Below are 11,852 nucleotides of genomic sequence, written 5' to 3'. Positions count from 1 at the left end.
ATACATGATGAAAAATGGCAGAGGAAAATAGCTAAAGACATGTGACCATTATGAAATTATGTCAACTCCATTAAAGAAATGCAAGAAACCAGCAAACACCAAGAAATAGGTTTGGGGGCTTTTTCTCACCTAGGAAAAAGAAAATGACTTCAATATACAATCATATCTTAAATTTACAACATATTAAAATATATGTGTTTTTATAGTTTTATGAGGATATGTTGTTACTATTTTTTCTTTATTTACCACAAATTATATCCATGTCTCAATTTCAATTTCAGATAAACTGAATTCTTATAAATACATCAATATGTCAAAAAACAATAATATATAAATTTAAACTACTTAAATAAAATTTTAAATATTTAAAATAATAAACATATTTAATAATGTTTAATAAAATATGTAATAGAAGACAATGTTTAAAACAACTTAAATATAATTACCAAAATGGTGAGCATCCAAGATTGAATATTAAATCATGAATAGATAAAACAAACTAGTACATCTATACAACAGAATACTACTCAGTAGACAAAGGAACAAACTATTAATTCATTCAACAATATGAATGAATGTTAAATGTATTTTGCCAAATCAAAGAAGCCAGACCCAAAAGACTACAGATTGCATGATTTCATTTATATTATATTATATCCGGAAAAAGCAAAACTCTAGAAATGGAAAGTAGATCAGTGGTTGCCAACGCTTAGGGAATAGAGGTAGGAGTTGGCAGTAAAGAGCCAACCTGGGAGAAATTTTGGAGTTGATGGATTTGCTTTATGTAAGACTGTGGTGGTAGATATGTAACCCCAGGTGTTTGTTAAAATCTGTACAATTGTAAATCATAAGAGTAGTGTTGTTGTTGTTTTTATTTTTTAAAAATAATTTAACTATATATAAATTTAAAAATAGATCCAGAATATGGAGGGAACGATGGAATGCAGATTGTGACTAATGAATCAAACTGTATTACAAACATATCACAAAACCATGCTGAAGGGGGTGGGAAGAAAGAAGCTGACCTAAGTAGTTTTGGAAAACTGGATATTGTAAGGTTAAAGACAAAAAGAACTGTATACAATGATATACTTCAGTTGGTAAAGTGGTTCTTCACTGAAATATGAGTTAGTAATTCTGAAAATATAACCCATTTCTTTAAAAAAGACATTAATCATTTTATTTCCACAAAACATTAAAAGGTGAATGTAATTTCATATTTTTCATCTCATTTGGATTGACCTACCAAGTAGGTTGACCTACCTTCCACTGTGGTCCAATTTTGATATGAATGGTTGTCTTTTTATCCCAAAGAATAGTGATATCTTTGTCTGGAAAGTATACCACCATGTAGTAACCTGCCTTCCAAAGCTGGTATGTAGGTTCATTTTCCAGAAAAAAACCTGATTGTTTCTTTAGAAATAATAATAATGATTTTAAAAAAGTAAATTCATTGTTCTCAAAATGTAAACATTAAATTACGGTTTACTAATAAGTATATATACTAGTATTTTTGCTCAGCCCTTTCTGAATTCTATAGTAAAAGACAAAACAAATGCATAAAGTAGGAAACACATAAAATTGGTTATGAGACACAAACTGCTGAATGGGCTCAATGTGGATAAATGAGCCAAAAGGGAAAGGTATTTCAGTTATAGAAAACAGCATGACAAGAGCATGGACATAGGATAAATTAAGACAATATGCCAACTGACTCAGAAATTCTATATTGACGATGAATAAATATGACTGAGTGCTAAAAATATATCACTTTACCTACAAACATACATAATTGGAAAATAAAAGCATAAAGTGTGTGTGTGTATATGTACACACACACACACACACACACACACAAATATGAAAGAGTGAGAAAGAAAATGGGGACTGAGGAAGGCTTCTTGCAAGGGGTGGATTACGAACTGACCTGTAAGAGGCCATACATAGAAATTACAGAGGGCCAGAAATGAGAATGCAGAAAGAAATTATTCCAAGCCAAAGGAATCACCTGAATAGGGACTTAGAGGCAGGGAAGTTCAAGATTTGGTCAGGACTAATGAGAGCACCAAAGGGCAGGGGTCCTCAAACTTTTTAAACAGGGGGCCAGTTCACTGTCCCTCAGACCGTTGGAGGGCCGGACTATAGTTTAAAAAAAAACTATGAACAAATTCCTATGCACACTGCACATATCTTATTTTGAAGTAAAAACAAAACAAAATGGGAACAAATACAATATTTGTATTTGCATGTGGCCCGCAGGCTGTAGTTTGAGGACCCCTGGTAGAGCATGGATTCTGGGACAAGCGTAGCCTGAGACCCTTTGCAGCCTCATTACCCATTAGGACAAGGGCTGTTATTCCATGGATAAATTGTACTGAGTAGAGGCTTTTGAAGAGGAAAGTGACAGATCATATTTGTATATTAAAAGAAAATAAGTTTCATGTTAGGAAGGATAACAGTAGGAAGAAACTAGAAATGGAACACATTGGGAAAATTTAGTGCCCGTAGCCTCTGCAGAGGTTCTCAACCTGTGGGTCACGAACAATGAAAATACATCCTGCATATCAGATATTTACATTACGATTCATACCAGTAGCAAAATTACAGTTATGAAGTAGCAATGAAAATAATTTTATGGTTGGGGGTCACCACATGAAGAACTAACTGTATTAAAGGGTCGCGGCATTCGGAAGGTTGAGAACCACTGCGAGTCTAGTAAGAATATACAGTGATCTTTATGAACAGGGTCTAGTCCCTATAAAAGATTACATTGAATCTGACATTGAAAATAACTCATCTAATAATTTCAAAGTTACATGGTTACATCAAATTAAGTAAGACAAATATTTCCAGAGCAAAATAAAAATGATGAAGGAGATTTGCAATCTTTTGGTTATTTATTATTCTCACCCCCAAGTGATAACAAAAGCATACTTTAGAAATACTACACCATGGTAAACACTTATAAATATTCCATAGGACAGGTTAAATAAACTTAATCATATCCATAAGAGTTTTCAGTCTCTTAGATGAAATTCATACTTACAAGTGTTCAGTGTATTGGATATAACAGTAGATCCTGTGTAACCTACATATTGTTAATGGATTTTACCTAGCCTCATTTCTTTCTACTCCCAAGTGCCAAGCTGAAGTTAGGGGCAAGGCCCTGGGTGCCTCTGAGGGTCTGAACTCAACCTGGGAGTATCCTTGTGCCCAAGTGAGAAAGGCATCTATATGTATAAAAGCCGAAGTGACCAAACAACCAAATGATTGGTTGACTGGACGCTATGATGCACACTGACCACCAGGGGGCAGACGCGCAATGCAGGAGCTACCCCCTGGTGATCAGTGCGCTCCCACAGTGGGACCACCACTCAGCTGACCGATGGATGCCAGATACTGGGCTCATGGCTGGTGAGTGCAGCTACGGAGGCAGGCACAAGCCTCTCTCCATGGCAGCGCTACCTAGTGGTGGTGGCAGGCACAGCGGGGCCAGGATGAGTGGGAGTGACACAGTGCCTGGCTCGGGGTCAGGCTCCTCCCAGGCCACCTGCCGCTTTGTTCATTACTACACTCCTTGGGGGATCCCAGATTAAGAGAGGGCTCAGGCCAAGCTGAGGGACCCCACCAATGCACGAACCCATGCACCAGGCCTCTTGATGAATAATAAAGGGAAAAAATACCATGATGGGTCAAGGGAAAACTACAAGAGAAAGGAAAACAAGTTCCTGTTTTGACCATGGGCCCGCATTTTCATTTTTTGTTAGGCTCATAAAATGTGTAGCTTGCCCTGGCCCCCAGTCAATCTCTGCCATAAACCTATTCCTATTGTTTTTATTACACTTTTCAGTACCTTTCTGCTATCTGATTTGTTTGCAGTTTTAGTATCTGTCTTCCCCTCAGTTGATTGTCAGAGCTCCTTGAAAAATGTACTTTGTCAACTCATGGCAGTATCTTCAGCTTCTAGATCAAGCCCTGATTCATTAATTTTTAGCACCTTCCTGGATTGGCCTTCATGGGTCTCACCTTCCAGCCTGATCAGCAACAAATAAAGCATCTAATGGGGCTTATGGCTCCATTTCAATCATGAGTACGCTTCCGAAAATTTTCCTATTAAAGTTCCTTGACTGACTGACATGTCATTAGAACATAAAATGAATTTTTGGATAAGGCAACTTATTAGACTTCCTTCAGGTTGGTCCTGCATTAATTACCCTGATGTAAAAGCACATCTTCTCTATTTGCCTGCAGGACAGTTTTTATTAGACAGGACAGGTTACCACCACACAATAATCATCTCTGATCAAAAGGAGATGCATATTCCATTTGTTTCAGATTAGGAAGGAAGAATGCTTCTCAGAGAGCATGGTATTATGAGTTGCCCAAAATAGAGAACTCCACTTTAGGTGAGAATCACAGCACTTTACACTAACTCTACTGATGTTATTAAATGTAAAGAATTAATCCTGCTGGTGTGGCTCACTTGGTTTAAGCATTGTCCTGTATGCCAAAAGGTAGTAGGTTCCATCCTCGGTCAGGGAAAGTATGAGGAGCAACTGATTGATGTTTCTCTCTCCCTCTCTCCCTCTTTCTTGCTCTCTATAAGGTCAATTAGAAAGTACAAATAAAAATAAAATGAATGTAAAGAATTACAACTTTTAAAGTACAGGTTAAATTTATTAAAAGTTTATATCTTACATCTATAATAATAAAAGGGTAATATGCTAATTAACCAGACATCCTTCTGGACGTCATTCCAGACAAAGCCGGGGCTGGAGGGAAGCCAGCCTGGGTCTCGGGTGCCAGAGGGAAGCTAGTGCCAGCAGCCAGGAGATGGAAGGCCTACTCTTGCATGAATTTCATGCATCAGGCCTCTAGTTTTTAATAAAAGTAGAAAGGAGCATTTATTGGGGAATAAAAAGAGGTTTATTTTCTTTGGCTAGACAAGCAATTCATTTGCCTTAAAGTAAATGGTACTTATTTTCACTTTTGATGTTCAAGAACAAAATAGTGGGGGATTTTTTATGGTCAAATTATCTTTATGACCTTTCCTCATCACCTGCCTATGGGTGAAAATTGGATTTGAAAATTACACAGAGCTGTAATTACCACTTCAAAAATGTGTTAAACTGCCTTTATAAAAGCATTATTTTCTCTTCAGGTTTCTTTTTTGTTTAAAAAAACACATCCTTGTTCTTAGAGAGAACCTTCATCTATAAATGAATATCTAGTTGATGGTTATAGAAAACTGTAGTAATTACTACAAAAGGATGTCAACATGATTATAGAAACTCTGTTTTATCCAAAGCTTGAGTGCTGCCTGGCTGGTCTCAATGTCTCAATGTTTCTGACTGATATGTAAGCTATGTTCTAGGGGAGGAGTAGGGAACCTTTTCCTGCCAAGGGTCATTTAGATATTTATAGCATCATTCATGGGCCATACAAAATTATCACTTAGAAATTATCCTGCTATTTTTGGTCAAATATTTAAATAACCCACCCCTAATGCCTTAGCAGAGTCAGACAGAATGATTTCGAGGGCCTTATATGGTCCACAAGCCAGATGTTCCCCATCCCTGTTCTAGGGCACTGGTTCTCAAACTTAGGTATGCAAAACAATTTGGGGCACCATTAAAAATAGATTTTCATTCTCAACCTCAACCATTCTCATTTCCAAGGTGAACCCAGGAATCCCGTTTATAATAAACTAGAGGCCCAGTGAACAGATTGGTGTACCAGTGAGGTCCCTCAGCCTGGCCTGTGCCCTCTCACAATCCGGGATCCCTCAGGGGATGTCAGAGGCCTGGTGCACAAATTTGGCCCTATCCCCAAAGGCCAGGCCAAAGGACCCCACCAGTGCATGAATCCATGCACCGGGCCTCTAGTATGCATGTAAGATCTTTGGTTAATCTCTTCCCATCCTCCCCTCTCCCTGCTTCCCTCCGAGATTCATTAGTCTGTTCCATGGTTTCATGCCTGTGCATTGGGCGTCTGCCCCCTGGTGGTCATTATATGTCATAGCTACCGGTCAAACAGTCGAACAGTCGTTCAGTAGCTTAGGCTTTTATATATATAGATATTTCAGATGCAGAAATTTTTAAGCCAAACTTTGAGAAGAAACACTGTTCTAAAATCTCAGAGGACACTTTTTAAGGGCCATACGTCCACTCGTGTCATTTCTCTGCTCCAAAATTTCTTACTTGTAAAATAAGTTCAAATGTCTTATACCATTCAAGACCTTCCATGATCTGGAACCAGCCTCCTTGTCTACTGCCCCTGCCGCCATGGCCCCTGCATTAAAGTCAATCTGGACACTTCTCCCTGAGTCCTTTTGTATCTCCCTCCAGTGTCCCCACACACTTCAACTAAATGTAACCACTTGGAGTTCTTTAAACATGCCATTTTATCCTTCAACTCTGGTTCTTTCCTCTATATTGATTGCCTTCCTACTCTCTCTTCACCTAGCTAATACCTGCTCATCCTTTAAGACTCAGTTCAAATCATTACATCCAGAACATGTCTCTGAGCCTTCAAAAATAAGGAGAGTAAAGAAGAGGAGAGGAGCCATTTCTTGAAATTCATTATTTAGTTTAATCTTCACATGAACTTAAGTAGAATCATCCCAAATTTACAGATGGGAAAGCTACAGTTTTCCCAGAATGACACAGCTAGCAGGTGATAGAGCAGGGATTCCACGTTGAGTGCTGACTAACTTCAGAGTCTATGCTCTTAACACCTACCCTAGACACCCAAGGTTGGTTTAGGTCTTTTTCCTAGGGGTTCCCATACTATCCTGTATATATTCATGCCATGCATAACACATCACACTACACATCCTTACTTAGTTGAATATATTCCTCACCTTAGAAAATACCCTTAACAGTGAAAGCATAGTGACTTTTCACTGTTTCAATCTCAATAATTAACACAGATTTTGATATATAGTAGACATAAGCATGAATGAATGAATTAATGAATGAATGAATGAAATGTATTCATTCTTTCAAACTGGGCTGGCTCCAGAATGCAAGAATGAACAGGGTGACAGTGGTTCTAATTCTCACATAACTCATAGACAAATAGAGAAGACAGACAACTACACTCTTAATTTCACTAAAGTAGGGTACAGAAGAGGAGATCCTGAAAGAGACAAAATGAGACCTGTCACATAAGAATAAGTTAATGGAAAGGTTGAAGGTTGTTCCAGGTATGAGCAATGATAATTAGGAAGAAACAGAAGTGAGGGAAGAACACAGAGCCCTTGAAGAACTGATAAAAGCCCCACCTTCTGGAACCTGGGCCAGAAGCAGAAAGTGATGAGAAGTAGGTAAGGAGAGGTGGCAGTGGTCAGATAGGTTATGGGGGAAAATTGGATTTGTAAGGAAATGGAAGCCACTTAAAGTTTTGAAGCACTGGAGTGACAGATTAGATTTCCATTTTAGGAAAACCACCCTGACTGCAGTGTGGCAGGATCGATTAGAGGACATCGGGAGTTTAGTTGGGAACATGTTGAAGTACTCTAGGTGATAGGTGACTGTTGCTAAGCCAGAGTGATAACCATGGGAATGAAGAAAAGATAAAAGAATTAGAATATGGGGGAATTAGAGTGTAACCAAAAGAGACAAAGTCAAGTATGACTTACTGTGGCCACATAAAAATAGCCAAGAAAAATCAAAATATAGTAACCATTTACAGGGAAAAAGTAGCCTAATTGTTTAAATTTTATTTTCAGTATCCTTAGTACAAGTTATAATGATCCTAAAAGAAATAATTCACTAACCTCTTTGTCAGGAATATCATTCAGGTAAATTTCAGTGTCCCCAACTGAAATCAAAACACTTTTAGAACAAACAATATCGTTGTCAAAGCATTTCTTGTTCTGGGCAATGACAGATATATCTGCTTCATCTTCACTCTGCAATGTCAATAATATTACATTAATACAATTGTATACTATACATATTTTTTTGCTATTTTCATTAACAAATCTTAAAGACCAAGATGTACAGTGGTATGTGTTGAAACTGAAATACAACTTACCTCTAAAATAAAGTTCATTTTGATCTAATACTATGAAAAATATACCAAGATAGCTTAATGTTTAAACATTTATCTCTAATATCTTCTGTTAATTTTTTTCTAGCAAAGCTTTTTCCATCTTATAATAATATTAACTCAAATGTATTAACCACTTCATTTCCAATAAATAAGCCAAAACACATGTTGTTTGAGGGAATTTTTACAAAAATTCATTTTAGGCAACACTTTTGTCTCATCTTTAGGAATTTTCTGACTAAATAATTATTTGCCTACAAGTGAACACTGAAATAGATACAAAACCTTGGAACATGTTAGTAAATAAGATAATGCATATCATTTGAGGGATTCCTTTGAGCTTTATATATGTTATCTCACTTAATTTAATGGTACTTTTTGAATTAACATTTTACAGATTAGGAAACAGAGGTTAAGAAGGATTAACTATTTGTCCAAGGTTAATAAGCTAAATAAAGGCAGACACAGAATTTTAATTTTTTTAATTGATGTTGAGAGAGAGAGAAAAAGACATCTATCAGCTGCCTCCTATATGCACCCTGACTGGGGATTGAACCCACAACCTAGGTGTGTGCCCTGACCTGGAATCAAACCCACAACCTTTTGGTGTACAGGATGATGCTCCAACCAACTGAGCCACACCAGCCAGGGTTCTAATTTTTTTTTTATGCCACTTGTAGAGAAATTAGCAAGAGTCTAATAGTGGTTAAAGAGAAAAGTAGGTGATAGGAAATCCTTAGTTTGAGAGTATTTAGCCCCAGACATTCTAAACCTAATCCCCTTACCTCTCACTTCATCCTCACCGTTGTTGGGGTTTTTTTTGGGGGGGGGGGCACTTCCCACTACATCCACTAAGAACATGCTCTCTAGAATCAGGGTTTTAATTTTGTATCGCAGTTTCATGGATGGCTCCTATGGTTTTACAGACCCTGTAAACTCTTTGCAAAATGTTGTTTTTAAATATCTATATTTTTCTAGGAAGAAAACCCATGGTTTCAATCAAATTTTTGAAGTGGTCCTTATCCCCCCAAAAGTTAAAAGCCACATTGCTCTAACTTAGGGACAGTTGAAATTTCATCAGAAAAAACAAAAGTGATATTTCTCTGGACTCAATATCCACTTTTCAAGGACTCACACACATGAATCCTTGTCATATTTAGACATTTGGGTCAGTGTTTATTTTCAAAGTGAGAAAAGTTTTTAAATGTTTGCAAATCACATAGGTCTTGATGCAAATTCTTCACACTTAGTTTTTCATATCGCCAGCAATACGAACATTAGCTCAATATATCTCTCGGTTTTTCTAAATTCTTCCTGTTTCACTAGTAATTACTGTAGCGTGGTGCCTAGAGGACAGGCTTTCAATCAATGTTGCTGACAGAGTAACTGATATTTCCCTCTCTGCCCCATTTTTCCTTCCTTCTTAGCACTAAGAGCTCTCGATTCCTAGTAATCCTTTTGCAAAGCATTGCCTAAATTTTGAAAAGGGGAATAAAATGATTATGGCGTTGTATTACTAAAAAAAAAAATAATGCCACACTCTTTTGCCTTTATGAACAATTTTCAAAGAACAAAAATAATGTGTAATTTAGAGTTTTGTTTTGTTCTTCTTCTTGGGATGACTTAGATAAAGGATGTGAAAAGCTGGCTGAAAGGCTTTCTATGGCCATCACATTTCTATTACTAATAATTAAAGTGACTCAATGTTTGCTGTGCTTTTGTTATTAACTCAGAAGAGCCAAGAAGCATTCTGTATTGTATGGGCTTATAATAATAGCATGTTACGTTGACAGTAACTTGAAATAATATCACTTCCTAAGAATCACATTTCTCCAATTTCCATTTTTCATGTATTTCAAGTTACATTCGGTTTGAAGATAATGCTGCAGAGTTGCTAAGCAACAGAGTGAGTGTGATTACAAAGCTAGCGGGGGGGAAAAAAGGCAACATCAATGTGCCACATGGATTCCTCAAACTCTTTCTGCTCAGGTACTGAAAACATAGAGAATATTCTTCCAAGTGATTCCAAAACGTAAAATGTCAGCACTTCTCAAGATAGTATATTGGTTTACTTGACATCTCAGTCTTAACCTTTTAAGAGTAACTACCCCACACCCTGGGCGTCGTACCTGGGCTGCGGGCTCCATCACCGGTCGGGGGCATGCAGGAGGCAGCTTATCGATGCCTTGTTCTTGCATCGACCTTACTCTCTCTCTAAAAATCAGTAAAAATATATTTTTTAATAAAGAGCACCCCACACAAAGCCTCTATTGATACAGTAGCCACAGGCAGCCCATGTTTATGTCCCACAGCTGCTTGGACCCAAAGCAATACATTCACTCATGGGTCAATGGACTTTAATGCTGACAAGAAAAAACACAACTCTATCCAACTAGGTTATCTCTCCCATTTCAGCCAGAAAATAGTGACTTCGAAAATTTTTGTACAGTAAGATCTGAGGGTGAATAGACTTAAAGGGAATAATGGTGGAGTGGGAGCTGAACAGCTGAGAGCAAGCTTAGGACATGAAGGAAACAAAACAGTGATTGAACTGAAGCAAAGATGGAGACAAGCCCTCGCCGGTTTGGCTCAGTGGATAGAGCGTCAGCCTGCGACTGAAGCGTCCCGGGTTCGATTCTGGTCAAGGGCACATGTCCAGGTGGCAGGCTCAATCCCAGTAGGGGGCGTGCACAACGCTGGTGGCAGGCTCAATCCCCAGTAGGGGGCGTGCACAATGCAGCCGGTGGTTAATGATTCTCTCTCATCATTGATGTTTCTATCTCTCTCTCCCTCTCCCTTCCTCCCTCTGAAATCAATAACAATATTTTTTTTTTAAAAAAAGATAGAAACAAAATATAGAAGAGTTACACAAGCAAGCCTGAGTAATATTTTTTTTTTCCTTCACAGAGAGATGGTCCTCACAGAGAGATGGTCCAAGCTGCAGCAATGACATCAGCGCATCCATGAATCCCTGCTGCGGGGGCATAGCCACCCTGCAGCTGTCACCTTTGTGAGGCGTTCGGCCCTGTTCAAGGATGTTATTTCCCTCTGGGTTTTACACCCAAATCACCACAGCACCCACTCCCTATTGTTTGTTTCCTGAAATAGCAAACTCTTAGCTAAGTGTCACGTCCAAGAAATACCACCCTGAGGTGCTTCACTGCAAAGGAAATCTACTTGAAAATCATTGATAAAGAAGTGTTATAATTGGTTGAATTACACCAATACTAAGCCTCCTGCTTCCATGAAACTTCGCTGTTAACTGATTCTCTAGTCAAAATCAGTTATATCTCCACAACAGAGCTTTCATTTGGCCCAGCCTTCTTGCTTCTTGTTTAATAATGACTCCCCAAATGTAAAACAATAGAGAGGGTAAGGTTAATGTCAACATAAGTGTACCCTTAACGGCACTTAGCATAAAGGCATAGAGTGTAGACTTAAATATGTAATTATTATAAAAAGTTAAAAAACTACTAGAAAACTTATGCTAAATTACTATTGAAATGTTTTAGGAAGTCTTGATACATGGAGTCTATTATCAAAGTATGTAGATTACTACAATGCAAAGTAAATGCTGAACCTTAATATCAAATACTAATAATGGAGATGAATCTTATAAATAAAAGATCACAACTATCTTGCCTGAAACTTCCAATAAGGATATAATAAATATTTAAGAGTTAGCTTATATGAACATGTAGAAAATTATTTAAACACTGATTTCCTGAAAGAGCACTTAAAGAATTATTTCAATAAACTCCAAGATTTTCATCTTATTATTCAACTAGATTTTTAAA

General features: G+C 37.6%; 1 protein-coding gene across 1 annotated transcript in view; it reads right to left on the bottom strand.

Annotated features, from left to right (window-relative positions):
* OTOGL (otogelin-like) overlaps positions 1-11,852 on the bottom strand; it is a 170,800-nt gene that overhangs the window by 71,146 nt on the left and 87,802 nt on the right. Inside the window, exons 23-24 of the mRNA XM_015571106.1 lie at positions 7,781-7,915; positions 1,264-1,413 (exon numbers count right to left, since the gene is read on the bottom strand). Of these exons, the coding sequence (XP_015426592.1) occupies positions 1,264-1,413; positions 7,781-7,915 (285 nt within the window). The remainder of the gene's footprint in view (positions 1-1,263; positions 1,414-7,780; positions 7,916-11,852) is intronic.

Source organism: Myotis davidii, unplaced genomic scaffold, assembly GCF_000327345.1.
Source record: "Myotis davidii unplaced genomic scaffold, ASM32734v1 scaffold26, whole genome shotgun sequence".
Taxonomy (NCBI): domain Eukaryota; kingdom Metazoa; phylum Chordata; class Mammalia; order Chiroptera; family Vespertilionidae; genus Myotis; species Myotis davidii.
This window is presented reverse-complemented; position numbering and strand designations above follow the sequence as displayed.